Source organism: Drosophila montana, unplaced genomic scaffold (assembly GCF_035044405.1).
Source record: "Drosophila montana isolate Dmon_TW-CO22-7 unplaced genomic scaffold, ASM3504440v1 contig_3031_1, whole genome shotgun sequence".
Lineage (NCBI taxonomy): Eukaryota > Metazoa > Arthropoda > Insecta > Diptera > Drosophilidae > Drosophila > Drosophila montana.
In genome coordinates, this window is record NW_026997907.1 from 212440 (window position 1) to 228978 (window position 16539).

The 16539-nt window shown below is 38.6% G+C and overlaps 1 protein-coding gene across 4 annotated transcripts in view; it reads left to right on the forward strand.

Moving 5' to 3' along the window:
• Positions 1 to 14985, forward strand: part of Mid1 — a 65627-nt gene extending 50642 nt beyond the window's left edge. For 3 of the 4 annotated variants that reach the window (XM_064685441.1, XM_064685438.1, XM_064685439.1), the window contains 3 exons: positions 6098 to 6711; positions 6791 to 6948; positions 8244 to 10762. In XM_064685441.1, coding sequence (XP_064541511.1) covers positions 6098 to 6711; positions 6791 to 6948; positions 8244 to 9307 — 1836 coding nt within the window. In that variant the 3' untranslated portion in view covers positions 9308 to 10762. Of the gene's footprint in view, positions 1 to 6097; positions 6712 to 6790; positions 6949 to 8243; positions 10763 to 14865 lie in introns of those variants that run through there. The other variant, XM_064685440.1, reaches the window with a different exon arrangement.
• Positions 14986 to 16539: the final 1554 nt, after the last annotated feature.

Below are 16539 nucleotides of genomic sequence, written 5' to 3' on the forward strand. Positions count from 1 at the left end.
TTGAAATCAACGTTTATTATTATTTATTATATATGAGCTGCATGCAGAGAAAAGAAAATGAACAAAAGTGTAGCATACTTTTATGGGCAGACGCCACACGTCGCTTTTATTGTAAATGTGAACGCACACAAACACACACAGACACACACAAACATACACCGACACACGCCATTATGCAAATTGCTTACGAAAATATATATTCAGATATATATATATATATATAGAGAGAGAGATTTATATATAGTATATATATAGAGCAGCTGTAGAGCTACGTTGTAACAAAAATTTACTGCAAGCGCACAAATCAAATCATAACTGATTTGCATACATACGACTAGTGTGTGCGTGTGTGTGTGTGTGTGTGCCATATCAATTACATTACATGCTCGCAGTAGATTTTACTTTATTACGACTACTGCATCTGCTGTTTGTTAGTGCGCCAAATCTTTGACCAATTTCGGTCACGTAGCGGTTCCATAACGCGGCCAACTCCGCTCCGCTCCCTCCCTACCCCTAACCTCCCCCCCAACTAAGCAGTGAAAGTGTATTAAAATGCTCATATAACCCGCTTACACCGCCACCACACCCTACACACAGTAGTTGCCGCACTGACCGACCACTTTACTATGGCTCATTTTGATGGCATGTGCTGCTCGGATTGGCAGCCATTTGAACCCTCTCCCGAAAGCAACCAAAAAAAACCCCCCCCCCCCCCCCCATAAGCCAAATTGTGGCAGTAGCGAGTGCGCTTAGGAATCCATAAAATATTTATGCTGCCCGTCCAATTGAAGGCCAATGCTTGAGGCATTACTTGAACCCCGATACGTACCAAATAAGTGAGACCTTTGCCTAGCTCTGCGAGCGGGGAGGGAAGTGGAGTCTGGGTTCGGTGAGTTTGTTTTATGCAAAGCAAACAAAGTTGATTATGTTATGTGTGGTCGTGTTGTGTTTACACTGTCCAGCTGGCAATTTAGGCCTTAACAATGCAGCTCAAATTGCAGCCAACGAAAGCTGACAAAATGTAAATAGCTTTTTGCTATGGCCGAAAATTGGCAAAATGTTTTCACTGCCGTTTACAGTAAAAATGCTGAAAGCAATTACCACGTAAATTGCTTATAATTCGCAAACAGTTTTAGCGCAAAATGGCTTAAATGGTAAATGGCTTAAAGTTAAAATACGTGAGAACTTTTAATTGTTAGAAAGAAAAGTAAATGTTATCAAAAATAAGTTTAACTGTGAAGTTGTATTAAAATCATTTAAGCTAACAGCACTCAATTACGCTTAACATGCATGTTAAAGTTCATGGCAATGCTTTGTTTTTTTTGGGGAGTGTATTCTAAGCTCATTTGTGGCACAGACAACCAAATCTACTGTGAATGGCCCCCTGGGTCATTGGCGGGCTGGTGGGGGGTGTGTTGATTGGTAGCAACAAATTATTTATATATTTTTATTGCATGGTTCGTAAACTTTGACTTTTAGTCGAGACTCGCTTTGTTTATCTGCGTTTCGCAGTTCAATGACACATGAAATTATGATAGTTATTCGGTATTCGAAGTCGTAAATCTTGCCAGCCACAATGTCTGCTTGATTTGTCAAACATAAAGCCAATTCTGCTAGCCGTCCATTAACTTTTATGAACAACTGTGTGTGTGTGATTTTTTGTAAAAATAAATAAAAAGAAATTCAATTTTTGGCTGGCCGGTCAAAGGTCTTGCGGCCAACAGTTGCAACAGTCTGCCCAACGCGCTGACCTGACGCTCAACTTTAACCCATTAAAACGATAAAACTGGTCGTTGTGTACTTTTTAGACGGGCAGTAAAACTTTCCATTAAGATGCCCAGCTTGCAGATATATTTTGAATACAAATATTTAAATATAAAGACAAGATTAGATTAGATTAGATTAGATTGAGTGTAAGTTCAAGTAGACAACATTGATGAAGAGCCTAAGTAAGTAAATCTACATGCACATTTTCTTTTTTTATATCAATCTATAATTCGTATCCATCATAAATATTCGGGCATTAATTGTTTTTATTGGACAATTGTTTAAAATGCGGGACGCGTGCCTGTAAAATTTGCATTTGTATGAGTCGCCGCACGCATCATTAACCAAATATTGCAACTCGCAGCACCCTCTCGTACCCCCTCTCCCGCGCACCTCCTCCCTATACTCCATCCATGTAAGTCCACACTCTGCCAATCAAACGCGGCCAGGCCAAGGGTTAAGGTTAAGGGGCAAGGGTTTAGGGCTTTCGCGCTGGTATGTGGCATGAGTAACGGATGCGCATCAATATGCCGCATAGCTTGGCGTCCCGGTCACGGTTGTCCCCCCTATCTCCCCTCCATCCCCACTGCATGTGCATGTCAAAGTAATGGACGAAAACGAAATTCACGCATACGCAGAAACCGCGCCAACAGGCGGGCAAAGGACCCAACCATCAGCAGGCAGCGGTTGTTGAGCTGCTGGCCTGTCAGATTGTGGGCGGCTGCTGCGGATAAGGAGTGCGGGGGGTGTGCGGGATTGCGGGGGATTGGGTGGGTTGTGGGTGGGTTTGTGGGTTGTGTCTGCGGTGTCTGCAGAGTGAATGACTTTTGCGCCTGGCATTTAAATGAAGGCGCAGCTTAAGTGGATTTTGGTCCAATGAAAAGGGGCCCGAGGGGCACAAGTACATATGCATATACACACATACATCTGTGTGTGTGCGTGTGTGTGTGTGTGTGGACTATGGTTATCTGCTTAATGCCTTGAGCCCTGCCTGAATGAATCGCCAGATGTGTTGCCCTCTGTCAGCTGTGGCAGCCCATTAAACTGGCAAATAAATTTGAAATTTTATTTCAACTGCATTTTACTTAAATTACACCTGTATTACACCTGTCCTTCACCTGATTTTCGTCTGCTTTCATTGTGATTTCCTTGGCTCTTGGCGAACAGCCACTAATTAGGCCTTGCATTTGTCGCGCTCGGCATGCAACTAATTGAGTTGCGCCTCGAAAACGTGCCCCAAAACAGACGTGTTGTTGCACTTAGACTCGAGTACTCAACTTTACTCTGCTTCCCCCCCCCCCCCCTCTCTCTCTCTCTCTCTTTCTATCTCTCTCGTGCGTCTCTGTCTCTGTGATAAATACTTTTTGTAATTAAATAATAATTTGGTGCCTTGTCTTCTTATGGTCATGCCCAGATAACGAACTCCTCCCCTCCCCTCCCTCGCTGCGCCCTGCCACTTGCCACAAGCTGCGGCTGCTGCTGCGGCTTCTGCTGCTGCTGCTGCTGCTGCTGAGTTCACAGGCACGACCACGCCCACATACATATATTTATATATATATATGGTATGTATATATTTAGGTGTCTCTGACTGCGCATTGTTTTTGCTGTTTCAGCTTTTCGCATATTTTGTGTGACCAGAAAAGTCAGTCAACTGATTTTTATAAGCAACAAAGCGGGAACAGGTGTGGTTAGGAGTGCGGCCACGTTGCTGTTGAATAACTTTGCGCTTTGAATTCGATTTTGCGAAACTTTAAAAAACTCTCTTTTAGAGCAATAAAAGGTTTTTGGGAGAACTAGGCAGCTTAAAGGCATTGAGATCATTTTTGATATTCCATGCCTAAACCCTGGACAACAAATAAAGATACATGCTATGTAAGTCAAATATCCGAAGTTGTTATTTAGAATTTCGTATATGTTGATTTTCCTGGCTACGTTTTTTATACCCTAAACCCTTTAAAAAGGGAGGGTAGATTGGTTTTGTGCAATTGAATGTAACAGGCAGAAGGCAGCATCTTCGACTTCATTAAGTTGATATATTCTTCGACAGCATCAATAGCCGAGTCGATCTAGGCATATTCTTCTGTCCGTCTGTCCATCCCTCCCTCCGTCTGTCCGTATGGATGAGCGCTTTGATCTCAGAACCTATAAGAGCTAGGGACTTCAAACTCTAAAAGTAGGTCCTCCTAGTACCGCGCAGTACGTCTTTGTTTCCGATCATTATTAACTTGCCTCGTTACCAAGCAATCGATAAAAATCGATATCGAAATGCTATTTTATAAATTTAAATTTATTTCATATCCCTTATGTTTTCAGAGTTAGAGTTACCAAATTTGACATTCTTTTAGTATATCTTCATTACCCATTAAATAGGTTAAAAGAGTATTAAGTGCTGGTAGAAGCGGCTTCAGGGTATCCCCTAGTCGGTCACACTCTTACTTATCCTTATATGTTTTATTTGAAAATGCAAGGGAATTTGTTGCACTCCCCAGTTTTATTCTAGTGCCACGTTTATTTTAAACTAGGACACATACCTTAACTCCGCCAACTACCTGCGAAATAACTCCCCTTATCGGATGTTGCATGCACTTTGCTGCACTTTGGTTTGTCAGCAAATTTGTTGTTGCGCAAAAAAAAAAAGAAGAGTATTCTCCATAGAATTTTGTTGTTACTGCATTTTTGTGTTATTTCTAAAAATTTGCTCCTCTCCGTATACCCTGTAAATACAGGGTATTGTTGAAAATAGTTTTTAAAACGAACGATAACTCCTGTAATTCCCCAAAACCGATAAATATCATTCGTTTAGTTTATAGAAACAAGGTTATTTATCATATACAACTATCATAAGGATCTATGAACATAGAAGCTATTCGGGTTAAAATTTTCGCTTACCTCAATAGGCAGCTGAGTACAGGGTATCTGCTAGTCAATGCCCATTCAAACTGGGGCACTCTAACGTGCTTTTGGTTACAGTCTGAGGTGTGAGGAAAGCAAATGTCAGGGGAATAAACTTCGCACGTTTTGGCTCCCGACTCCCAGCTCCATTGGACACCTAAATTCCATTTGTTCTCGTCTCTGGCTATCAAATGTTGTGTGTCCTGCCGTGTCCTGCCGTATCCGTGCCCGTGTCCCACCTCCTCTATTTGCATATCAGAGACACTTGGCTCGGAGTCTGGCATGACTTTAGTTGCATTTTATTTGGGTCAGTGGCAGGGAAAAAGAAGTTGCAACTGGCAGAAGGCGTACAAAGTAAATATTTGCGGTGCCAGTTGATTGGCCAAAGTGCAGTTAAGTGCAACAAAATGTTGCAAGATGCAGGCCAGAATAACAGCAAATGCCACATTGAATGTATAAATCAATTATGGCAATTATTTCGACGTGAAAACAAACTGAAATCCGGCTCTGCAAACAGCAAACACAGCAATAATTGAATTTAACTTAAGCTGCAATTCAACCCTCCCTCCCTCCCTCCCTCCCCTCCCATTCCCTTGCCCTCCCCTTGCTATTCACAATTCGATCAAAAACAACCACAATGCGTGCAACACACAAACACATAAATCACGTATACGCAATGTGCGACGCACTCAACAAATTTAATTGTTGTTGTTCGATGGCAGGCAAAATTTTGCCCTCTGCCTGCCGGCCCCTCAGGCAGGCGAACGAATCATAAATCGAATGCGATTGCTTTGGCATAACTCATGCGATTAGAAACTCTGTGCTATTAGCGAGCAAAGCCAATTTCAGCTCTATTAAGCCACAATGCAGACAGCTTAAAAACAGAGCAAAATGTTCTTTACTTGGGCTTTAAGCTTTATGTGCATTTTATTAGATTGATTTTAGGAATAATCGCCTTTCGAGGTTCATATGTGATTTTAATGAGCTTATGATCTATGCAAATAAATGTTCTTTAAAAATAAATAAAATTATGTACGATATTAATGTGATAAACAAAAGCCAACGTGATAGCTCTCAGGTGCTTTAAAAGCCATTTGGCAAATAAAGTTTTAAGAATCTTTTTGCTTAAGTGTCGATTAATTCTTTGACTGTCAAGCCTTGAGCTTTGCCTAGTACAAAGCTTTATTGAAGCTTTAATGTGCTTCGAAAGCTGCTAAAAGTATAAAGCTTAAAGCCGTTTTTCGCTTGCATCTTGTCAACTTATCACAAAGCACAGCTGTAAGCACTTTCCCAACCCCTCTCTCTCCCTCTCTTGACAGCCAGAGAGATTTAAATAAGATTTAAATAAAATGTTATGTAATGTTAAGATTAAAGTTTATGATATTTGCCAGTTGCAGATAAGTGAAACCTATTTGTAATGCTGCTAATGTATTTGCAGGAAGCTTATCGCCGCTGGGTCTGCAGCACGCTGGTGCCGTACTTCGCCGAGCCACAGGACGTGGATGCAACGCCAAAGCCAGCGCCGGCCGATAACCTTGCCACGCGAGTGGCAGCTGCAAAGGCAAAGGCAGCGGGCAAAAGTAAACGTGCGGCGCGAAATGCAGGAGGAGGAGCTGCCACTGCTGCTGCTTCGGATGCTGCTGCTGGCACGGGCGGCATCAAACATAAATCTCAGAAATTAATCAGCAATAACAATAAATCAAAGAACGGCAATAACATGAACGAGCGTCAGATTAATCAACAGCATGACGAGGACAATGAGCCCAGCGATGAGCCGCAAAACAAAATCTCAAATGCGAATGCGGCTCGTTCGTTCTACGATGTCGTTGGCATTGGCCAGCACCAGGCCCATGCCCAGACCCGTGCCCAGACCCAGTTCCAGTACCAGTTCCAGTTCCAGTTCCACAACAACAACAGCAAAAACAGCAACAGCCGAGCCGCCCTTGCTCAGCGCCAAAAAGAGGAAGAAGAACAATTCAATAATTTCATATCGACTGCCAATAATGCGGATCCCAGCGCAGCGGATCCAGTGATATCAAAACTACAAAAGAGGTTAACAAAATTGATTTTATATTTAACCTCCAAATCTTGGCAGCAGCAATTTTAACCGATTTCCCTTCCACGTTCGCAGATCAACACGCAAGGCAGAGTTCCGTAAGCGCCGCCGCATTCGACCCTGCCTGAGCGTGTGCCAAACCGTGGAACAAAAGTGCCCCTATCTGCTGCCCGCCGACCGCGCCCCCGCGCTGCCCACCCAATATGCCGGCGAGCCGACATTTGTATGCCTAGGTAAATCATTTTCAATATACTTATAGCCTTTCCAAAGAGGGTATTATAATTTTGTCAAGGATTGTGTAACAGATAAAAGGAGACGTCTTCGAACACAAAAAGCTAGATTAGCATCAACAGCCGAGTTCATAAAACCATGCCTGTCTGTCTGTCTGTCCGTCCGTCTATCCGTCTGTCCCTCTCTTAGTCCGTCCGTCTGTCTATTTGTATGCAAACTAGTCTCTCAGTTTTAAAACTATCATATTGTAACTTTGTCTAGTCCGTGTTTGTGAGTGTGTCCGTCTCCCTGATGCAGGCAGTACATATGTATATCAGAAAGAGCCGGATCGGACCTCTATATCATAGAGCTGGACTAGGAACGTTTGGCACATTATATCGACCAAAGTTGCCCACTATTCTCTCTATATGTATCAGCATTGGACCTCTACATCATATGAGAGTTTTCATAGGAACGATCGGTCGAAAAGTAGATTCCAGGATATTCTCATCAGCATTTTCAAGCATCACTGTCTGCAAAACCGTAAGACAAATGTCTAGAAGTGTATTAACTCTTCGGCTTGCCGAATATATACCTTTTTTCTCTTTATTTCAGAAATATGGTTTTGGTTATTTATACATCGAAAGTTGATTTTAATTTATAAACACTTTCTCATTGCTGCATTTTTTATTTTGCCATAAAAGAACCAAAAAGCATAAAAACAATATTTATTTGAAATTTCTTGATTTCAATATTAATATTATTTATTAAGTACTCACGATTTTCTTTGAGTACGATTTTCTATCTAAGCGCATATACTTTTCATATTTATTTTAAGAGAGTATTTTTATTTTAGTTCATTTTATATTTATTTTTTTAGTTTATTTATTTATTTTTTTAGTTTATTTTATAAGTTTACTTTGCAATTCAAGTGGCTAAAAGTTAAGAAATCCTTTTGAAAATGTTCAATAAGAATTATTAAATTCGTGAAAATGTGTTTTAGAGTATTTGAATAATTTTTACTTCCAGAAGTTTATTTAAATTGTTTGATTTTATTGTTTTATTTAAAATTTATTTAAGCTTTGTATACATGGGATTTATTATTGATAAGTTATTCAGTTATTTTTAATTGTTAAATATTTATTATACATTATTTATAATTTAGCTTTTGTATTTCATCTCTGCAAATTATTTCTAATTCTTTTGTTTGCTTTAGTTAATGTGTAAATGTAAATGTAATTATTAGAGCTTAAGAACGAGGGGTGGATGAATGGGAGCTTAGATTTTCATGCGCTCCATTTGCTATAACGAATTGCAGATCAAAACATACCCGAGACTGGCGAGCAGCTGAAGAAATCCAGCTACGGGCCGAACGACTGCTGCTACAGCTACTGCAGCGGACCCACTGAGGGCATCTGCACCGTCTGCCAGGATTTTGCGCCCACCCCCGACCCCAGCAACAGCACGAACAACAACAGCTCGAGCGGGCGCCGCGTGCACAACATAACCCTGACGCTGAACTCGCCGCCGGGGGAGCATGCGCGTGCGGCCAGCGTCTCGCTGGCGCTGCGGAACGTCTCGTATGCGGTGGAGCCGGGCGCAGAGCTGCTGGAGCGCTTGCCCTACTATGCCCACTACGACAGCCTGTACTACTATGACGATGACGGGGGCAGCGATATGCCGGAGCGGCCGCTGTCCGGCGGCTGCGCGGCGGTGCCGTCGGTGACCACGCGCTGTACGATACCCTATTATGCATCCGGTGTGGCGCCGTCGCCGCCGACGCAGCTGCTCGTCTGGCTGAGCGCCCTGCTCGGTCTGCTGAGCAGCTGTGGTGCGGCCCGACAGCGATGCGGGCGGGCCCGCGGCACGGCGCGCGTCGACCAGTGTCCGGCCAGCTGTCACGAGCTGTTGGCCACCGCGACTCCCCGCCCGGAGGCGCAACACGGCGCCAGCAGCACCAGCAGCAGCAGCATTAGCAGGCGCTGGCGCGACGGCAGCGGAAACGGAAGTGCGCGCTTCGCTGCCAGCGACAGGCAACAATGGTTCTGGTCCTGGCCGTGGGCGTGGGCATGGGCATGGTCATGGCTATGGGCGTGGCCATTGAATGGGTGTAGAAAAGTGCGTTACTTTCGCTGCAACAGCAGAAGCAAATTAAAATGCAAGCGCGAGTTGAGTCGAGTCAGGTCGCGGGATCGTAGTCGTATAATCAACTACAGAGACTTGCGGCAGCTGCAAATACGAATCAAGTGCAGCGATAGGAATAGGTATGATAGGAATTACCGTTATGTCTACTACTACAACTACAACATAAACGATTGGTGGCGAAGATGGAAGTGGTTCGGCGGAAATGCGGCAACCATCAACTCAAATGGCGCCTTATAGTGCATGCAATAAGTATGCGGCCACACACACACACCCCAACACACACCCCCATACACATACACAGAGAAACACACACAAATTGCGGATTTTCACAGAGATTTGCAGTACACAAAAAAAAAAAGAAAATGTCATTAATTGTATTTCGTACTCTAGAAAATTACTCGTAATGCTAGCTAATTAAAAACGAAAACAAAAACAAATAAAGTTGAGTGTAAAAAACAAAAATAAATTAACAAAAAAAAACAAATAACAAAGAAATTGCAGATCGTTTTCCCTGCCAATTTGTTTGGAGCCAAAGCCGTTAAAAGGAAACGTAACGAAAATTTAAATGAGACATGGAAAATGTATTGAAATGGAAAAGCAAAAAGGAAAAGCAAACAAAACACTTTAAATATTTATGGTCCTCTTTCAAGTGAAATATATAAAGAAAAAAAATATGATTAAATAACAAATGAAACCAAATATGAAAGTAAATAAATTATAAATCTCTATTGAAAAAACTAAACAAAAAAAAAAACAACAAATAGCATATTTTATTACAACTAGAAACAAAGAATATTAATATTTAATTAAACAAAAAACAACTGCCACAAAAATAGGTTTTTTAGGTAAACATTAAACGAAAATAAACAACAACAACAACAAAGAAAAGAAAAAAAAAACACAAAAAATCACAAACAAAAAACATTTAACAAAAGTATATGAGAAAAAACCAAAAACCAAAAAAGAAAAAAGAAGCGATACATAAATATACATAGTTATAAACGTAAATAAAGGCGGATAAACAAAAATATAATAAAAAAAAAAGAAACGAGAACATTTTAGGTTAGCTAAGTATAACGAAAAAACAACAACAACAACAACAACAACAACAACAAAAAACACACGAACACGAAATTAAATTTACAACTAGACTAAAAAAATTTCCATATAAAAGAAAAAACGACTCGCTGCAAGACAAATGAAATAAATAATTAGCAGAAAATTCCCTAATAAAAACTTGAAAACAAATCCGATGAACAAACATAAACACAAAAACACACACACATAAAAATAGACACACACACAGAAAGACACAAACACACACACACACACACCTTTCACTAAATTGACATATAGACCGCTTATCAAATCAATTTCAAAACAAACAAAAAAGAAAGTAAAAACAATTATGAAACATGAAAAACTTTACTTATTGCATAAATTAGTTTAAAAAAAATGAAAACAAAAAAAAAAAACTAAACAAATCAAATATGATAACATAGTCAAGAGAAACAATGATATAGCGATTTGAAGGATGTTAGAGAGAAACTTGCGGAGGCAGCAGAAGAACAAAAAAACAACCAAAAATGTGTCTAAGATTGTCTTTATTTAGTTTTTAAACATGAACTTTGTATAACCAACAAATGAAAAACCAAAAGAAAACCAAAAAAAAAAAAACAAAAACAATATAAAGCGCACAGTAAACTTAAACTTTAAGGTTCATAAGCCACATAGAAGCGGGAGAAGCGAGAGAAGCAAGCGAAGCGAGAAGAAGCGGAGGAAGAGCGAGAAGGGAAGAAAGAAGCGGGGAGCGTAGAAGAAACAGCATATGCATACGATTATAAACGAGTTTAGGGCATCTAAAATATAGCCTAGGTATACACAGATAACAGATTGGAATGAATATATACGACGACAAAGAAGAAGAAGAAGAAGCAGCAGTAACAACAACAACAACAACATACCTACTATATAAATAGTGCATACAAATAATAATAATAATAATAATTTTTGTAATAAAGTTAACTCTATGTAGCGTACATAAACATAAACGTAAAGAACATAAATATATATATTATATATATTTATAATTAACAATTTATCGTACATACTTGCAAAGGAAAAACCAAAAAACAATTGAACCTATAGGCAAACAATAAAAAAAAGAAAAGAAAAGTAAAGAAAGAAGAAAACATTATGATATACTTATAAGTATTATATGAGAATAATTAGTTACTAAATGAAACAAAACATAGCTGTACTTGGTATTAACTAATTGCCTATTGAATTAAGCATGTACCACCAAAAACATGACTCGACTCGACTCTCAACTTTTAGACACTATCTTCACCAAAGAAAAACAAAAAAACAAAAAAAAACCAAAAAAAACTTAAAAACATCCCACTTAACAATCTCACCAATCTCTCACTCACTTTTCACCATTTCAAAGTTCTCGAAACACTCCAAAATTGTGCGGCACTACGCTTTTTGGTACTACTTGACTTTTTGCAGCTTTCGGTTCTTGTTTTCTTTAGGGTTACGGCACTGCAGGCAGTACTGAGAACCCAATTTCAAAAGCTTTCTTCAATAACTTTGCACAACCGACGCATTACTTTAATTAATCAAAGCAAAAGTGTCTCTGTTCTTAAACAATACTAATTAACAAAAGGTGGAACAGCACATTTAGTGTGGTATGTTAGGTGTTGTTGTAGATAACAAACTGTAAAACGTAGTTACCAAAAATAAAAAAAAAACAAAACAATTGCTGACAGATTAAGTAACAGATTAATCTGTTAGAGCAGCTTTTTTCCGATACTTTTTCAACACTTTCAATTTCTGCTTTAAAGAGAGAGTTTTTATTTGAAAGCACATTTAAAGCTCACTTTAAGCTCAAAGCTCTAAAGCTTTACTTCTTCATTTATCATATTCTACTTAAGTGCCCACTTTCAGCTAGTGTCATTGTGTCATAAATTAACTAAATTTCGAAATTTCTTCATTATGAAACTTAAGCTTCTCGTTCCCACCTGAGCTAAACAGCTTTCACTTCTGATTTCCATATCAATTACTCAATACATCTTTTAAAGAAAGGAAACCTGCCTTTGTAAATACACACACACACACACATCTCTCTCTCACACACACACACATCTCTCTCACACACACACATCTCACACACTGTTGAAGAAAAGTATGCAATGAATTTCAATTTTCTATATCTCTGTTCTTGAATATAATTTATGAGAGTTCTTTGGTATTTCTGTTGTTTGCCCGAAAAATTGAGATATGAGCCCCAATTTGTAATCGTACTCGATTTTCCGTGTGTGCATTTCCAATTAAATGGGTTGAAATTCAACAAGCACACGTTTTGGGGGGGCAAGAATAAAATGAAAATGACAACAACAACAAAAAAACAAAAAATAAAAACAAAAAACAAAAATGAAAACATTTCAAAGCGAGAGCCGCTGGCACAAATTGCGCGCATATGCAAATTGTTATGAATTATTGTGTACTTTTGTAAAACTTTTTGATATATATAATATAGTTAACATGAATAGATGCCTAAATAATAAATTAAATGTTAATTTATTTAAATGTAAACAATAAACAACAAGAAACGAGAAGCGAGTAACGAGTAGCGAGTAACGAGAGGCGATTTGCGAGAGAAACGCTGGCGAAATTGTCGCAATTTTGTCGACTTTGAATGCGGCTCACAGCGAGAGATCCGCAGTGAAATATCTAACTAGTTGAAATTGGTAATACGATGATAATGTTATTAACGATAATGCGAATGTAATATCTGGAATACGGAATACGGATCGAGCATGAAATTACTTTACAGCAACATTTACATTCAAGTTTTGTGTACAAAAAGTAAAAAGTAAAAAGTAAAAACAAACAATTGAGCAAATGCCATTGCATCATTTTTGGACATTTCATACTCGTAATGTTAAAGGTCATTTCAATGAATGCGAATACTTGAAACCCAAACCAAAACCCGAAAATCGAAAATCGAAATCAATACAAATAATTAGCACGAAAACTAAAATATTATTAATAATAAAAACTTAAAACAAAATGAAACAAAACAAACATGATAAGAATATACAATAATTTTGTAAACGAGAAGCAGCTGCTAAAAACAACAACAACAAAAAGCAGCTGAGCGAAGGCAAAGAAACGAAAGAAACAGAACAAAACAAAACAAAAGAAAAGAAAAAGGATAAACAAAAAAAAAAAAAAATGTTATGGCAAGGTAGCAATTATTTTTTACAAAAACTAAAAATCCACAAAAAAATATATATATAAACTATTTAATGTATGTAAAATGAAAACAAAAGAAAAATACAAATGAGTATGAGAAGGAAAATTTTAACATGAGGGAAATGCAAAAACCAAAATTCTTTTTAGGCCAACAAAAAAACACTTACATAATAATTTATGTGCCAAGCGAGAAATTATTCAAATGCATCGCATTTGATATCATCTCACCAAAGCGCGAGCACAGCAAAAACAAAAAACTATAAATAATTAAAGAAAACAACAACAAAAAACTCATGTCAAATTTAATTAAAATTTAAAAAAACACAAAACCAAATTTATTGCGAATGCCTGAAGTCAAATTTCAAATACTCTTAACAAAAGTATTTCAAATGTGTCTGAAGACCACACTCTCCTCTAGCCAAACACACACCCCCCCCCCCCCCCCACCCCCTTAAGCCCCCACCCCCCTAAGCTCACACAAAACAACACTCTCAAGATGCCAACAAACCGTCAAGTTTGTTAGTTAATTAATAAATGAGAAATTATTAAGAAAACAGCTAAAAACTTTAAAAACTCAAACTGAAATCTTCTGTACTTGTTAATTAACAACAACAAAGCCACATAGAGAATAAAACCAAAAACAAACGAAAACAAATTTAAATTATAAAAACAGAAACTTTAACTATAAACCGAATTAAACAACAAAAACTGAACAGCCTAAGAGTAAACTTTTCGTAAAGAATCCCCCTTAAAAAAAAACACACTTGGCCACGGTCGATGCGATTTACTTAAGTCTAAAAAAAACAAATAACGAAAACCCAAATGGAAATCGTATCTAAAATCGAGAAATAATGTAATAGTAATACTATGTACTAATAATAATAACAATAATAATAATAATATGGCATATAAATGAGATGAAAAACAAAAACAAAAACAACATAATTATGGTAATTGTAAAATAATTAAACAATGACGTAAACGTGAAAAACAAGTGAAAATAATAAAAATAAATTGTTGTTATTGAATGTATTTGTATAGAAAATTATTATGATTATGACGATGAATAATAAATGATTACAAATAATAATTATTGTTCAAAAAACCAAAAACCCAAAACAAAACAAACAAAAAAACCTAAATAATATATATACATATATATATGAGAATAATGTTTCTGGCTTGATTTTATTTGACTTTGGCATCAAGCAGGACGCGACAGCAGCACACGAGCTATACGAAAGCATCTGCTGGAGAGCTTTGCAAGCACATTAAAGCTTTGGTGTGCTTTGAGGAGCTTTTATAAAGCTGCAACAAGCTAGAAATGTCATTTTTTCAACAGTTAAGCAGATTAACATTTCATAGAAGCTTTGCAAGCTCATTAAAGCTTTCTTTGAACTAAGCTTAAATTGTAGTTAAGTGCTAAGTTCAATGCTTGAGCAAGCTTTATCCGTTAAAGAGCTTTTCAAGATATTTTTAATAAGCTTTTCAATGCTGAAAGCTTCACTGAACACCTTTGACTTGTCTATTTTCAGCACTCGGGAAAATCTTAATGGACTTCTATTGCTGCTCTTAACCAGAGGATTAATCCGGTAATTAAGCTCTGATTTCAGCTGGCGTCATTGTGCCACATGCCCCGCTGACCCGATTGCCAGCCACGCAAAAGCGCAAAAATACGCGATTCGTTTGCGTATCACAACTTTTACTTTTTTTTTTTGCATATCCTTAATGCCAATTTCAGTGGGCCAACAACAAGAAAGAACAAGCGGACCGTAATTAGACAGGCGTTGCAGGGCGACCCAGAAGGCAGCAGCAGAGTCGAGGCGACCCGCTCGGTCGCTGGTAGCTGGTTGCCGAAGCAGCTGCCGAAGTGGCCGCTGTGTGGCAGGTGGCGCTGTGGCAGCAACTGTGCCGCAGATTCAGATACGTTTCGACACGCGAAAGGGAAAGTTCGTGCAACGGACACGCTGCCGGCAAAGACGTCCAATTGCCACCTGGCACCTGCCACAGTTGCGTGCCTCGCATCCTCGAGTGCGTGTGTGTTTTGGTGTTGTGTGTTGTTGTTGGATTGTGTGTAAAACTGTCCAAATATTTGCATAGGCCACACGGATAAACGTGCACGTTAACGAGCTGACGGTCAACTGGGCCCCAAAGTTTTTACAGCAGGCGCTGCGGTTAAATTTGCGGTTTGTTTTGCCCGCTTTTGGGCGCACAGCAGTGGGCGGTGGGGGCGTGGTATGGTGGTATGGTGGTGAGGGGCAGCTACAAATTCCATGTGCAAAAACTAATTACAAATAACACGACTCGGTTTTAGCCAGCTGTCAGCCAGTGTGCATGTTAATTATGGCCAACAGCAGCAAATCCAAATGCCGCGTGAAAACAATTCGCTCCGTCCCGCCCCGCCCAGCCGCCCGCCAATAAACGTGGAAACACGGTTTTTTACTTAATTTCAAAATGTTCTCAACTGTCCGTTCAATCCACGAACAAAATCTAATTAATATTGACACTGGCCATGTGAATGCGAATGAGTGCTGTTCGCTCTAATCAGACTTTTATTCGTGAGTGCTTAAACAATTCCCATTCTGTGAACTCTGTTATTTGAGTTAATTTCAGGTGTCAAACGTTCCAATGTTGTATTTTGGTAATGGATAAGGCAGTGTTTATATAACAGCTAAGTCAATTATTTCGAATATTTCTATTGTTAGCTAATCCCCATTACATCTTAGCTGATCCCATGCAAAGAAGTCTTTTAAAAGTGCAGTATTTACATAACTTATATAAAGAATATATGTATTGAATATGGAATATATACTAAAACTATTGAACATAATAATTGAGCGTATATCCCATATCTAATGCTTATATTCTTAACGACAAAATTGTTTTCGTGACTTGTATTAACTATTTCATAAACCTTCACGCTTCTATCATAAGCAGTCTGTTTCTATCCACTCTTCGCAAGGCCTTATCCTGAGTCTGAAGCTATAACCACTTGAGAATTATAATCATAATTAAAGCAGCTGCACAGATAACCTACTCAAGACTCAAGACTTGCACAAAAGAAGTTATAAACTTTTCAGGCTCTGCCAAAAATTTGACTGCCAGTTAAATCTTAAATTTTCTATATATAATATTTAGGCATTTCTTTAAACTGAGACTTTAAATCGCCTCCATATTTTACCCTTATCTGTCCAGATCTGTATTTAATT